This window comes from Pan troglodytes, chromosome 10, assembly GCF_028858775.2.
Source record: "Pan troglodytes isolate AG18354 chromosome 10, NHGRI_mPanTro3-v2.0_pri, whole genome shotgun sequence".
NCBI classification, from domain to species: Eukaryota; Metazoa; Chordata; class Mammalia; order Primates; family Hominidae; genus Pan; species Pan troglodytes.
Genome location: NC_072408.2, coordinates 123,815,476 through 123,829,435, shown reverse-complemented (window position 1 = coordinate 123,829,435; position 13,960 = coordinate 123,815,476). Strand labels below are relative to the sequence as shown.

The 13,960-nt window shown below is 46.3% G+C and overlaps 1 protein-coding gene and 1 long non-coding RNA gene across 7 annotated transcripts in view; one reads left to right on the top strand and one right to left on the bottom strand.

Moving 5' to 3' along the window:
• Window positions 1-817: 817 nt before the first annotated feature.
• FBXW8 (F-box and WD repeat domain containing 8) overlaps window positions 818-13,960 on the bottom strand; it is a 118,209-nt gene continuing 105,066 nt past the window's right edge. For 5 of the 6 annotated variants that reach the window (XM_003313954.6, XM_509407.8, XM_054664667.2 and 2 more), the window contains 3 exons: window positions 5,760-5,933; window positions 2,728-2,838; window positions 818-2,205 (listed from right to left, as the gene is read on the bottom strand). In XM_003313954.6, coding sequence (XP_003314002.1) covers window positions 2,061-2,205; window positions 2,728-2,838; window positions 5,760-5,933 — 430 coding nt within the window. In that variant the 3' untranslated portion in view covers window positions 818-2,060. Of the gene's footprint in view, window positions 2,206-2,727; window positions 2,839-5,759; window positions 5,934-9,047; window positions 9,291-13,960 lie in introns of those variants that run through there. The other variant, XM_063786075.1, reaches the window with a different exon arrangement.
• Window positions 5,256-5,982, top strand: LOC107967652 (uncharacterized). The gene is made up of 2 exons (XR_001708314.4): window positions 5,256-5,634; window positions 5,728-5,982. It is a non-coding gene; the product is annotated as an uncharacterized LOC107967652 (long non-coding RNA).

Genomic DNA, 13,960 nt, shown 5'->3' with positions numbered 1-13,960 from the left:
AGCTGTATCTGCTCCATTCCCCTGTGTAGTTGGAGATGAATATGGAATGGCTGCGTATCTTAAGCAATCTGAAAAACCTTCCAGAACCTTCATGACGTGAAGGTTCTAGGCTTTGGAGTAATGGCAAGCACTTGCCACTGATACGTACACGTGTGCAACTGAGAGGACTCGGTTTTCTCTGGAATGAGTGTGGACAAACGGTTCCCATGTGGTAGGTACTTCTGCATCCTCAGGTACCTTTTCTCTTCCTCATAGACCACTGTACCTTTATGTTTTATCAAGAGTTGTATATTTTGTCTTTTTTTTTTTTTTTAAACTGCTTTTGGGCTGGGTACAGTGACTTACACCTGTAATCCCAGCACTTTGGGAGGCTGAGGCAGGCAATCATCATTTGAGGTCAGAAGTTTGAGACCAGCCTGGCCAACATAGCAATATCCCCCGTCTCTACTAAAAATACAAAAATTAGCCAGTTGTGGTAGCGGACGCCTGTAATCCCAGCTGCTCAGGAGGCTGAGGCAGGAGAATTGCTTGAACTCGGGAGGCAGAGGTTGCAGTGAGCCGAGATCAGGCCATTGCACTCCAGTCTAGGTGACAGAGCGAGACCCCACCTGAAAAAAAACAAAACCTTTTGGCTTTATATTAACTAACTATTGGTTTTTGATTCCATTGATGTCTGTTTTTATCCTGATTTAACCCCTGCCTTCTGCTGCTTTGGGATTGCTGCTACCTTTTCTGAGCTGAGGTGCCAGCCCCTCACAGCCCCTCCCAGCCCCATCCCCTGGGTTTTGTATTCTGTGCTTTTACTGTCAGCCCAGTCTAGAGAGTTTATCGTTTGTTTTTATTAACCTCTTTAAATCCAAGTAAATTCAGGAGTGTCTGGAATTGTCTTATTTTGCTTTTTGTTGATTTCTCACTATTCTGCATTGGAGTCAATTCCTAGAAAAGCAGGGCCCTGCCTGAGGGTATAGCCCATAGGGTGCAGTGTCTTGGGGTTGGGGGATTCTATAATTTGGCCTGTATGGTGTGAATCTTTGTGCATCTGAGCTGTTCTTTGTGGCCTTCGTACAGGGTGGTTTTTTGTGCATCGTCTATGTGTATTTGAAATTCCATACGCATCTACTGGATCCAGCTTGTTAGCGATATTAAGTAATCCTCCAGATCTTTACATTTTTCTCACTGATTTGCCTGCCGTGAGAATGGATTTTATTTCTCTTTGTAGTTCTATCAGCTTTCGCTTTGATATTCTGAAGGTATATTAGGTGGATGCTGTTGCTGTTTAGAACTGTTGAAAATCAAGAGTAAGGCAATGGCTTGCTTCCAGAATACTTTGGAAATGGCAGCTCTGTATCACACTGAACAGTTCTCTCCTGTCCTGTTTCATCTTGATGGCTGTTTAGTCAATGAATATTTAGAAAATATTTGCTTTGTATCACATATCATAGACACAATAGTAAGCAAAATAGTCATTAATGACTAAACTGTATAAGTATATAATTATAAACCATGGTAAACGCTGTGAAGAAAAAGTACAGCTCTACCAGCTTGCTACTGGAAGGTGGTGGTGGCAAGTGTCACAGAAGAGCACCCTAAGTAAATACAGGGAAAAGGACATGGAGGTTATTGCCTTGGAGGCCAGGAACAAGCACATCCAAAGGCCCTCGGAGGAAAAGAGGTAAGGGGCTGGAGACGGAAAAGACGGCCTGCAGGGCTGGAGCTGGGAGGGCGGACACAGAGAAGCTGGCTAAGCAGGGACCGTATAGGACTGCGCAGCGAGATCCCTGAGGCGTCCTGAGGGAGCTGAGGCCAGGGTGGCCGGCTGGGTGGGGAAGGAGGCTATGTTTGAGTTGGCAGCACGTGGGACTCGAGCCCCGGCACACGCCAGCTTGCCCCAGGCGCTGGGGGAAGTGCAGGGGTCAGGGAGACGCGTGCCGTCAGGCATGGCACCCTGGGCTGCTTTCTTCCCCTAAATGTTTACCACCTGTGAAGAGGTGCCTGGCGTTTTAAGATGGATAAAACTAGTTCTTCCCATTTTTCTCCTTGCTCCCAACTGAGGCACGTCCCTAAACATGGTTATAGGGAAAGGCCAGTGCGAGGTCGTAGTAGTGAGTGGCCATGGCGTCACAGGATGAACGGCAGACAGGGAGAGGGCTCTGGAAGGCCAGCTGGTCCACCGCAAACTCGTAGGCGCGGATCAGCCCCCGGTGTCTAGAAAGAGCACAAAGATGGTGACAGGTCAGGGCTGCCTCGCTGGTCCTCACCCCAGCCGCTTCTGTCTTTGCAGGAGGCGTTCGCCTGAGACCAGATAGAGGTTCAGCTTCACAAAGGCGTTCTCTGGGCACACAGCGTCAGATACTCACAGTCCCCGGCTTAGCGGTCAACGTGGGGGTGCACAAGTCGGATGGGCGCAGTGAGTGTCACAGGGCAAGGACTCAAGAGGGCGGGCCTTGCCCCTGACAGGATTCTAACCACAGCAGGCCCCTCAGCATACGGCTTGCCCTCCCTCTCTGTACAGCCGACAGCGTGGACTCGCCCCACGGGGCTGTCCTGCATCAGATGCTGGGCGCTCAGTACAGGTCAGCATCCACGTTTATGTTTCCAATTCGCAGAAAGGCAGGGCCCTGCCTGAGGGTATAGCCCATAGGGTGCAATGTGTCACGGCGGAGGGGTGGGGTTCTATAAATCAGTCAAACTAAGATGGTCTCTTACTCGCCCGGCCCCACCACTAACCTCCTGTGAGTGGTGAAGCTGTCCAGGTCGGCGTTTCGCATCACCGTCTGGTAAGGCACGTTGGCCGTGATGAGGCTGTGGCTGCTGAATGAGATGTGCTGCACCGGGTGCCTGGAAGGCAGTGGGAGAGAGCTCGTAAGGGGGCGTCTACTGGGCCTGCACTTGCTGCCGCAGGCCTGGGAGTTCAGAGCTGCAGGGGATTCTAGAACCCATAAAGCTAAGCTTCTCTTTCACAGAGGGAACAGGGCCCCCATGGAAGCAGTGTCTCACCTCAGTTCCCGAAGCTCAGGTGAGCAGGCCACGCTTTGGGCATGACTTTGTAAACAGGTCTGCATGCCCCGTACGCATGCTGGCATCTGCCCCCACAACCTGGTACATTCCAGACATAAAGGGCACACCCTACTGCAGACGAATCAGCCACATGCAACAGAGACTGGCCCATCGCTGCCTCCCTGGGCAAGTCCCTTGAGCTTTCCCAGCCAGGCTCTCCATCATCTATGGAGCACTGGGGGCACGTTCACTGTTGATCCATGAAGGTGCCCCCCCATCCTGCTCACAGGGCTGCAGTGACACACGTACCCTGGGTGGTGAAAGCATGTTCGGAAAAGCATGTTCGGAAAATCTTGGAACAAAATGGCTCCAAGTCTGTTGAACAGAGGTTTGCGTTCATTCTGAAACTTTCATGCAGTACCGGCTGTGGTCACGGCACTGAGCTAGGAGACACTGGATTAAAAAGATGTCTCATCCAGGTGGATGCCTGGCCCGGGGAGAGCCCTAGCTAGTGAAGAAGGTAAGATGCAGTCCCAGAAAACGTGACCAATGTTTCTGTAGCACAAGCGATGTTACAAGCTACAAATAATGTGATCCAGAGTTAAGTGCTGGGAGGAGCAGGAGGTGCTGTGGGCTGAAAGGGTCTGTTGGGAGGGGTGCACAGGAGGGGACGAGGCCTGTGTGGGCTGGGCCAGGGCTGCTCTCCTTGACTAAAGCAAAGGATTCTTGGGAGTGAGGGAAGCTGGGAAGCAGTCCCTGCCTCCCCGGGGTTGGGACACCCACAGAAGGAAAGTGTTGGTGGACCTGGCATGGGACCTGGAGGATGAGAAAGACCCGGGGAGGGAGGGCAGGCTTGGTGGAGGCCTGCAGCCTGGAGGACTGACGGCACCCTGTCAGGCAGGCGAGGACCTGGGCTGAAGAGACTGAAGCGGACAGCGGGAGGTACATGACAGTGACCAAACAACAGCCAGACTGGGGCCTGGCAGCAGGCACTGCAGGTGAGGCCTTGAGCAAGTCAGTGAGTTCTGGGCAGGAGACCATGTGTCTGTCAGCCTTGTGCTGGTGAAAACTGACCACGTGGGGGACAAGCCTGGACCGCACAGGGACAGAGGCAGTGCTGGGACAAGGCCACACCTCTGGGGAAGGCCTTCCTTAGCTAGGCTTCATCTCAGTGGCCTGTCCCAGGGGGTGAAGCTTTGCTGAGAGAAAAATGAGATCTACTGGAGTTGGGGGCTGGCAGCCATCCCTGAGGACCTGGATGGCTGATCCAGGGTTTTCCTCAAAGGCAATGCTTCCGGGAATTTCAGTGCGGGAGTTTTAGTTGCCGTTTGGCACCACCTGGTGGCAATTCAGTGCATCACCATTCAGAAAAAGGGCCGAGGCGCCCCGAACAGGCACAGCCACAGCGAGGGGGCGGGCCAGGCAGTACCCAGGGCTCTGTCTGATAAAATGTGCCGGCCACAGTGTTTGCCAACACCGCCCCTCCAAGGAAGAAGCCCATTCTGCATGTAACCCTGCCGCCTCTTGGAGACACCTGTCAAATTGCTGACCTTGCACTTCCATAAAGACCATGTTGCTGCTCAGAGGTTGTGTTCTCAGAGGTCGGTTTACCTTGATTTGCGGTAAGTGGGGAACAAATCTTAGTTCCTGTGGGAGGGCCTTGCCCTGTTTCTGCTCTTCTATGTTGTCATGCTCAGAGGCCACTGGCCCAGAATCATCTCGGTTTTGTAGAGATGGGGTTTCATTCTGTCACCCAGGCTGGAGTACAGTGACACAGTCACTGCAGCCTCAAACCCCTGGCCTTGAGAGCTCCTCAGTCTCCTGAGTAGCTGGGATTACAGGTGAGCCACATGTCTGGCTGAATGTCTCTTCACAGTGGTGCTGAGGGCAGCAAGCAAGAGGGCCGGCTGCCTTTCTCCCCACCTGTCTCAAACGCAGGGTCTCCTGTTCGAGGCCTGCAGGGCCAGGTAGAGGTGGTGGCGGGTGGGCTCAAGTCAGCTCTGATGAGCCGGCCCTGGGCTGGGCTGCTGCTTTGAAGGTCAGAAGCAGGCTCACTGGAAATGTCTTAACCACTTAGGTGCCATTGGTGTAAACCTACCTACCTCTGTGACGCCATCAGCCTGTGCTTAGGATAGTATTTATTTATATTTCGAATAGTGGTGTTAAAGGTGGAAATGACAAATTCCTCCTTCGTTGGAGCCTGAACCCCTTCAGTCCTAAGTGCTCTTCTCTGTAAACAGCATGAGGAAAGTCTAAGCAACGGGCAGAACCATGGTTACACATGACGGACTCGAGTGGAGGACAGCAGCTGGGCCAGCCCTGCCTTCCACCTGTGGGCAGGTGGGGTGTCACATCCTGGTCTAGCCCAGCGAGCTTCCTATGTTTTTGAGTTCCCTTTTCTGTTTATTAAGATGGAGAAATCCTAAAATAATCAGAATAGCACTTGCAAAAAAGTAGTTTCATTCTTAGAGAAAGCTGGGCCTGGCTAAGAAAGCTGGGCCTGGCTAATGTAGGAATTGTGGCGATCTGAATGATGTCAGAGACAGGAACTGCATCCCCACTGACCAGCGCCATTTCCAAGCCTGTTTCCTCCTCTGCAGAGCGGTGCTGGGACAGCAGCTGGCTCCTAGGGTCACAGTAAGGATTCACCTGGCGAAGCCGGGGGGTAGGGGGCATTTAGCACCATGCCTGGTGCAGGCTGATTAGTGCTGCCTTCCCTGTTCCTACTAGGAACTCCCAAGAGTGTCTAGAATGCACCTTACCCGGAATACACCTCCCACAGCTTCTGGTTCATCCGATAATCCCACACGGACACCAGGCCTTCCTCGCCTCCACTGACGATCTTCCAGTCATCCATCTGCACAGCAGAGACCCTGAGCTGATGGGCGGAGAGCGACAGGGCGATGTTACCACTGCGGAGGTCATGGATCCTCACCCTGGACAGGCCCAAGAAGAGCAGAGAAGGGAAATGGGATTAGAGTCAAAGCTTCAAATGACAAACTCCCCCTCCACGGTGCTGGTCTATGCACAACACTGCTATGAAAAACTCCTCAGCTGCAAACATCGATAATAAGGACATCAAGCACAGACTGTCAGGGAGGACCCACACGGTCTCATCTGAATGGTTTAAAAGCACATGGAGCAAGAAAGACGCAGGCCAAGGACAGTGGCTGCCCACTTTACCTGCTTAACAGGGAAAAGCTACCTGCATGACTGCACGCGCAGGTTGGCCTGAGACGCCTGTCCCAGCAGTAGGTGTACTGCCCAGCACAGTAATTTTGCTGTTGGTAAAATAACCTGTTAAAGGCAAGAGCTACAAAGCCAGACACCCCAGATCCTTACCCGGTTAGGAAAAGAACACTTTTTGGGTATTTCACTTGACTTTGTAAGTTCATTGCTGTCTTGCTGGAACTGAGAAAGGGAAAGCCTTTATACTTGATAAGCACAGCAGAGCGGGGATAAGGGTGTGTGTACCCTGGGCAGTCACTTATTGAAATAATTACTTGCCTTATAATAATCCACATTTCTTTAAGAACCTCTTTAAAAACTACTTTTTATATATGTGGAATTTTTCACGAGGATAAATTAGATAATGGGACAGAAATCTCGTATCCACTACAAACACCACCCTACTTGGTTTCTACAATAAGCCAAAGGCTAAAAGTAAACCAAATTCATTACATTTAATATCATTACATTTAATAAATGTAAAGATGAGCTTAAGAGACCCTGTGATACAAGTCGAAAAGGAAAAGACAGTCCCTGCCCTGAAAAGACCCCAGCATCTAGCAAGGAACAGGACAAGCACAAGGATGTAAGATTAAAAACGCACGTCTGACCCAAAAGCTGTGGAGCGACAGGATTCTCTGAAACATGTCCCGTGCCCTGACTCTAGTTATGCAAGCATGCGCACACACGTCAATTTTCCAAGTTCTGAGGGAAAATTATTTTGAACCAACAATTCTATACCTAGCTTAGCTACCAAGTGTGAAGGCATAATAAAGAAAGACTTTAAAGAAAGACTTCTTTTTCTTTAACAGAAAAGGACTCAAAGTGAACTACCTGTGGATACTCTCTGAAAGAAAGTGGCATAGCAAAATACCAGAACAAGAAGACAGATGGCTTAAGTGGGACCTGGTGTGTCTGCTGGGTCCATGGAGGCACACAGGACAAACCTTCCTATTAACAAGAAGAGCTGCCCATGGATCACAAAGTAAAAATATATGCTATGCATGAAAAACACATCTGCAAATGAGGATGAAAAGATGTTGCAATTTTAATGCTAGAAAAGGCAGAGTAGTTCAAGGCAAAAGCATTCACTGAGAGCACTTAAAACAACGAAGGGGCAGTTTACTCAATGTTCGGTCAGACCTGGAAAAACAAACTCCATGGATCACATTTCTTTTTATAGGTTTTGTTGTTTATTATTTTTTTTAAAGACAGGGCCTCACTCCCATCACCCAGGCTGGAGTGTAGTGGCACCATCATGGCTCACTGCAGCCTCAGCTTCCTGGGCTCAGGTGATCCTCCCACCTCAGTGTCCCGAATAGCTGGGACTACAAGCACGTGCTACCACACCAGGCTAATTTTTTTTTTAATTTAATTTTCAGTAGAGACGGTTTTGCTGTGTTGCTCAGGCTGGTCTCGAACTCCTGGGCCAAAGGATCTACCCACCTCAGCCTCCTAAAGTGCCGGGATTACAGGCATGTGCCATTGCACCCAGCCTGTTTTTTTTTTTTTAATAGTTTCTTTAGTCACTATAATCTATTCAGAAATTATTTCTATTTCTTGAATTTTTAAAATCTCCAAATCTGAAAACTTAGATGAGTAAATGGCTTTCTGGGAAAATAAGAATTATCAAAACGAATCCCCAGGAGACAGAAAATCCAAGTAGATAAAATAACAAATAGCAGCCTGAGGAAGCCAGCAAGGGGCAACAATCCCTGCAAAAAAAGAACAAGTGACTTTGGCCAGACCTGTTAAGGACCAGCTGCCTCCAGGGCTAAGTTAACTGTTCCACAGCCTAGGAAAAGGAGGAAAGCTTCCAAATTCTCCATGAAGCCAGCATTCTATTACCAAAGCCTAACCCTGAGAGCATGATCAAAGAAAACTACATATCCGAGTGAAACATCAGGAATAGACTCCACAGCAAGATGCCACAGACAAGGGGAATCAATGAAAAACCAGGCAGTCACGTCCATGGAAGCCGAAAGCAACGGGATGAAACGTCACAGCCATTCCAGATGTGGTCTTTAGAAACAGTGAGGCACTGGCACCACCATTACTTCACATCGCTTTTTAAAAACCAGACACAATTAGACAAAAGGAAAAAATGAAAGGTTAAAAAAAATCGGAAAGAAGTGGGTAGACTTCTTATTAGTGAGAAGGGACAGTCCCAGAGAATTCAGTAACACAGAGTCAAATATAAATTTATATGCTAAAATCTAGTTTAAAAAATAAATAGAATCAAAGAAAATGTCCCATTTGTAACAGCAGTTAGAGGCAAAATACTCTATAATTTCTCAACTTGGAGCTCTATCAATCACATATATTACACAAATTACAGAGAGCGCAAAGAGTTAAACATAAACTATAAAACATATTCAAAGGAGGAAGACCTTTCTAAACATAACAAAATATGGAAGGTGAAAAAAGGGTTTAACTTTTTCCTATTGGGGGGAACAATCAGAAAGTCAGTCCAATGATAAACTGAGGAAAATGTTTGCAACAAAAAGGGCTAATGTCTTATAATAAATGCCTTCAAATTAGTAAAGACTGACAACCCATTATTAAATCGACAGAAAAGATAAGAAAAAGCAATTCACAGAAAAATACTAATGGCTTTTAAACATGTGTAAGATGTTTAAGTTTGCTGGTAATAAGATAAATTACACAGTAAAACTACAATGCAATGCTACTTGTCACCAATCTACCCAGCAAAGGTAAAGTTTGGTAACATGCCCTACCAGGCACTGTGTGGCAGGGAGACATGGACAGGTAGGTACTCCTAGACAGCCGAGGCGAGCAGAAATCCTCCTTTGGGGAGTGACTTGGCAATATCCAACCAAATACCACATGCACCTCACTTCTGAGCCGGCAATTCCACTTCGAGGAGGTAGCTACACAAGAGTCCACATACACGCAAGTCCAGTCACTGCTCTTAGTTGCAAAAGAGGCTTCTGTTTCAGACAACATGTTGACAGTTCCACTGTAAAACGCTTAAAAATGCTGGATAAAATCCTTTTAAGGGCACTGCTGAGCTCACGTAGGAAGTGACTTCCCCAGGACCTGAGCTGAAAACCAGACAGGAGAGGGTGAGCTGCGACTTCAGGGGAGGGGAGGCTGCTGGCAAGCGCCAGGCTCAGCTCCGTGGTTTCATCAAACACACTGAAGGGCCACCCTAGGCAGGGAGCGGAGTATGGAGACTCCTGCTTTCAATACAAAAGCATGAAAGTATAGTCCCTGAAATTAAATTTGGGAGATAGGCTGGAAGCAGATCAGAGAATGCGTGAATCAGAAGAAAAATGTGAAGAAATTACCAAGAATGGAGCACAAAGAGATAAATATGAAAACTGCGAATGGGGTTATAAGAGACATGAGGGACAGAAGGGGTGGTGCACCACAAGCCCCAAGTTCCGGAAGGAAAAAAACAGAGTGCGGACAGTTAACAGCTGATGTTTCCCGAACTGATGAAAGACATGCATGCCGACTCAATGCACACGAATCAAACACAAAATACATATCTAAGAGTATAATTTAAAAAATGGGAAAACACAAAGACCAAGAGGTCCTAAAAGCAGCCTGAGAGAAAAAGACATTACCTATTAAGGAAAGATAATTAGACTGACAGGAACAATCAGACACATTTTAGCTGTCATGAACTGGAATGACGTAGGTGACACGATTAACTAGCTCTTCAACTGAGTGCTAGTTAAAGCAATTATGGTACATCCATACAGTGGGACCCGGGGCAGAACTACACAGGCCGACTGGCAGCCGTGCGCACAAGTGTGTGCTGGGGGACATGCATTTAGGCTGTGCGTGTGTGGGCGGCCCCCAGAGAACGCTCAGCATTTAAGCAGTCGCAATGAGGGAGGCTGACAAGGCTGCTGGGAAGAGGGGTGCGCTTCGCCCTCTAGGCTACTCTGCTTTTGAGGCCCATTTTGAATGTGCGTACTTCCTGTTTAAATAAAACCAAACAATTTTAAAGATCAAATTCTGGAAGCACGTACTTGAAACATTAACAACAATTACCTTGGAGAAGAAAGAGGGCAATAAAGGAGGCTTTTGTGTTTTATTCTGGACGCTGCCATGTTTAAAAAACAAGAATTCATTCATGACCGGGAGGCCTTCAACGGTCACACTCTCTTTCTTGAGCTGAGAGGTGGATGCGCGGGCATTCTCGGTTACTCTTGAAACTGTATGCGTACCTTATATACACTCCCATACATATGTTCGGTTTCATAATTAAAAAATAATACTTTCATCTATTTCTTAGAAAAGGTGAAATAAAACAGGATGGAACAACACGTTGTTTTAGGACACAGAGGAGAGACTGTTTCTTCTTCCTGCTAGGCCATGTAACTGACAAGGCAACCCAAGTGAATAGATATACTCAGCGCTGGGAAACAGGTAGCACAGCAAATGGGCACCAGAATATGCCAAGACAACCGATTCCAGGGACAAGTTGAGAGTTCTCTGTATAGAGAACATAAAATTCTATGTGGTCAACATTAACAAGCCCTTCGGACTGGTCACTGAACCTTTCTGGACCAGCATTAGATAGTCTTGAAGAGGTCTGCTAGACCCAAAATTCTGAGCTCCATAACAAGTCCCTCTGGTGGACACAGATGATAATGTATAGATGATACATAATAGGTCCGTTGCTACAAATGCTGCTCAGTCCCTGACTTGCCAGTGAGGGATCTGGGAGCAGAAAGATGCAGAGAGAGCTTGAAGATGACTTTGTAAACAAAGGTCTCTCTCTGTCACATTTACAGACACCTATCCTTAGGCATGCGTAGGTAAGAGAAGAGAAAAAGTATAAATGCTGTAAAGAGAACTCTAACCTTAGGCCATAATGGGAACTTGAAAAGGATTGGGGAAAGGGGGAGCGGAAGTGTTTACCAAGTACTTTTCAGTGCATATTTGGTTAATCAGAGTCTATTCAGCTATGGTGATTTCCATAAAGAGCTCCTCTGTTGAATATTTATACTCCATAATTTACAGTTTGGCTGTTAAGGAGACAAAGGCAAACACAAATTTGGTCCAGAAGTTCAAAGTTTGCCATCTGTTTTGCTATTGTATTTAGATACCAGCATGGATGGCTCCAAACAAAATAAACAAATAAACCAAAAGATGCGGCCTCAGTGTATTTTATATCACTAAGGAAAAAAAAATAGGCCAAACCAGCCTTGAATTTCTCCCCCTTGGGAAAAAGGAAAAACATTTTTCTGACATCTCCTTAGAGAAGCACCACTCTGGCTTCTCGTCGACAGAAACAGCAGACAGCACAGTGTGCTAAGTCCACCCAAGCCATTCAGATTCACATGAAGAAACAGGTATCTGCCTCGGACATCTGACAGCGCGCAGCACAGGCCCGAATGCTGTGCGCCTTGGCAAAGCCCGTCGTCAGCTCAGCACTCAAACCAAATACTCGACGCTGGGAAACAGGTAGCACAGCAAATGGGCACCAGAATATGCCAAGACAACCGATTCCAGGGACAAAGAGGAGCCAATGGTAGATATCGTGAATCCCCATCTAGCGAGTATTTCATCAACTTTGCCCATTGAAAGGAAAAATAATTGGTCTGAAAGCTGTAATTGTATTATGTTTAATATTCATGGTTGGGCTTGGAGGACAGTTCCAACACTCCCTCTCTCCAGCCCCTCTCTAATGAAAATCACACCATAGGAGTCGGCGGTAGCCCACCAATTAAAACAAAAGACACCAGAACCTTCCAAAGACTCCAACAGAGGAGCATCCATCTGATGGGCAGGAAAACGTGCTGGAACCGAGAGGGAGGCACGCTCTGGTTGGTCCTGTGTTGACAGCTTTGAATAACTTATTATAACACTTGCAGATGGAGCAAACGCAACATTTACGCCCCGATCACTCTCTCTCTAACAGCAGGCAGCAGTAGCATGAGCACAGCACACAACTTTATATTTGTCAGGGCAAGAAGCAAGCACTGAGACTCTGTAATTGGGGGGTCACAACTCAGGGCGTGCTTCCTATTGGCTTGGATTAAATACTCCCATATGATAATGAGGAACACCGTAGCTGATGGCAAGCTGAAGCCTATTCAGTGTCTGGCTCGGCAGTTTCATTAAGGAGGACCTGACCTTCAGCTATATTTCTACCCACAAAACAAAGAGAACAAGCAATAAGGTATTACAATGTAGGCTTTTTTTATGACCAAATTATTTTTTTAAATAGTATTTTTTTAAAGAAATCAATACATGATTCTGTTTGCTCTCACTGAACCTGGGCTATTAAATATTAAAGAGGATTTTAAATATAACCTTATATGCCAAAATCAATAGCTTTATCTACAAAGCACTGACAATGGCCTTTGGTGAAAGATTCATTTTAAACGGCAACTAGAAAAACGTGTATTTTCAGGTAGAACTGCCAGTTTAATGCAGCTAGCCTAAGCTTAGTGCTCTCTGTATTTTAAGGCTGTATCTCTGAAGTTTAGAGTTCTCTGTATAGAGAACATAAAATTCTATGTGGCCAAGATTAACAAGCCCTTCGGACTGACTGGTCACTGAACCTTTCTGGACCGGCATTAGATGGTCTTGAAGAGGTCTACTAGACCCAAAATTCTGAGATCCATAACAAGTCCATCCAGTGGACACAGATGATAATGTATATAATGCCAAGAAAAGGGCACATGGTCCCAAGTTGGAAATACTAAAACATTTAGTTATTAACTAAGTCATGAGTATTTCCTATATCCATACTGTTACTTTCATATACAGTGACACTATTCAACATGCCTGACATTTGGAAGTTTACTGTTACATTACTTATTTTAGAAAGGGTGAGGTATTGTAATCAAAAAGCTGTACAGTGTGGTAGTGCCAGAACACAGACATACAGATCAACAGAACAGAACTGAGAGTCCGGAATAACCCCTCAAAGTTACAGTCCATTGATTTTCAACAGTGGTGCCAAGACAATTGAATGGGGGAGAGAATTGTCTTTTCAACAGATGGTGCCAGGATAGCTGGATATCCACATGGAAAAGAATGAAGTTTAGGTCTCTACCTCACACCATATACAAAAATTAACTCCAAATGGATCACAGACCTCAGTGTAAGAGCCAAAACTATAAAACCCTTTGAAGAAAACTTAGGAGTAAATCTTTGTGAGCCTGGGTTAGGAAATGGTTTCTTAGCTATGACATCCATAGCACAAATGACAAAAGGAAAAAAAAAAAAAAAAACAGACAAATAGAACTTCATCAAAATTGAAAACTTGTGTGCTTCAAAGAATACAATGTAGAAAGCGAAAAGACAACCCACAGAATGGGAGAAAATATTTTGCAAATCACATATCTGATGAGAGATTTCTACCTGGGCTATATTAAAAAAATACTCTAATAACTCAATAATATAAAGACAGCCCAATTAAAAAATGGGCTAAGGATTTGGATAGACATCTCTCCAGAGAAGATATACAAACAGGCAATAAGCACATGAAAGGATGTTAATCACCACTGGCTGTCAGAGAAATGCAAATCTAGAATTCGAGACTGTAGCAAGTGTTGGTGAGGAGGTGGAGAAACTACAACCCTCATCCAGTGCTGGTGGGAATGTAAAATGGTATAGCCACTATAGAAGAGTCTGGCAATTCCTCACATGGTTTAACATAGAATTACCACATAAGCCAGCAATTCCACTCCCAGTGTATTTCCCCAACCGAACTGAAAATATGCATACAAACTTACACATAAAT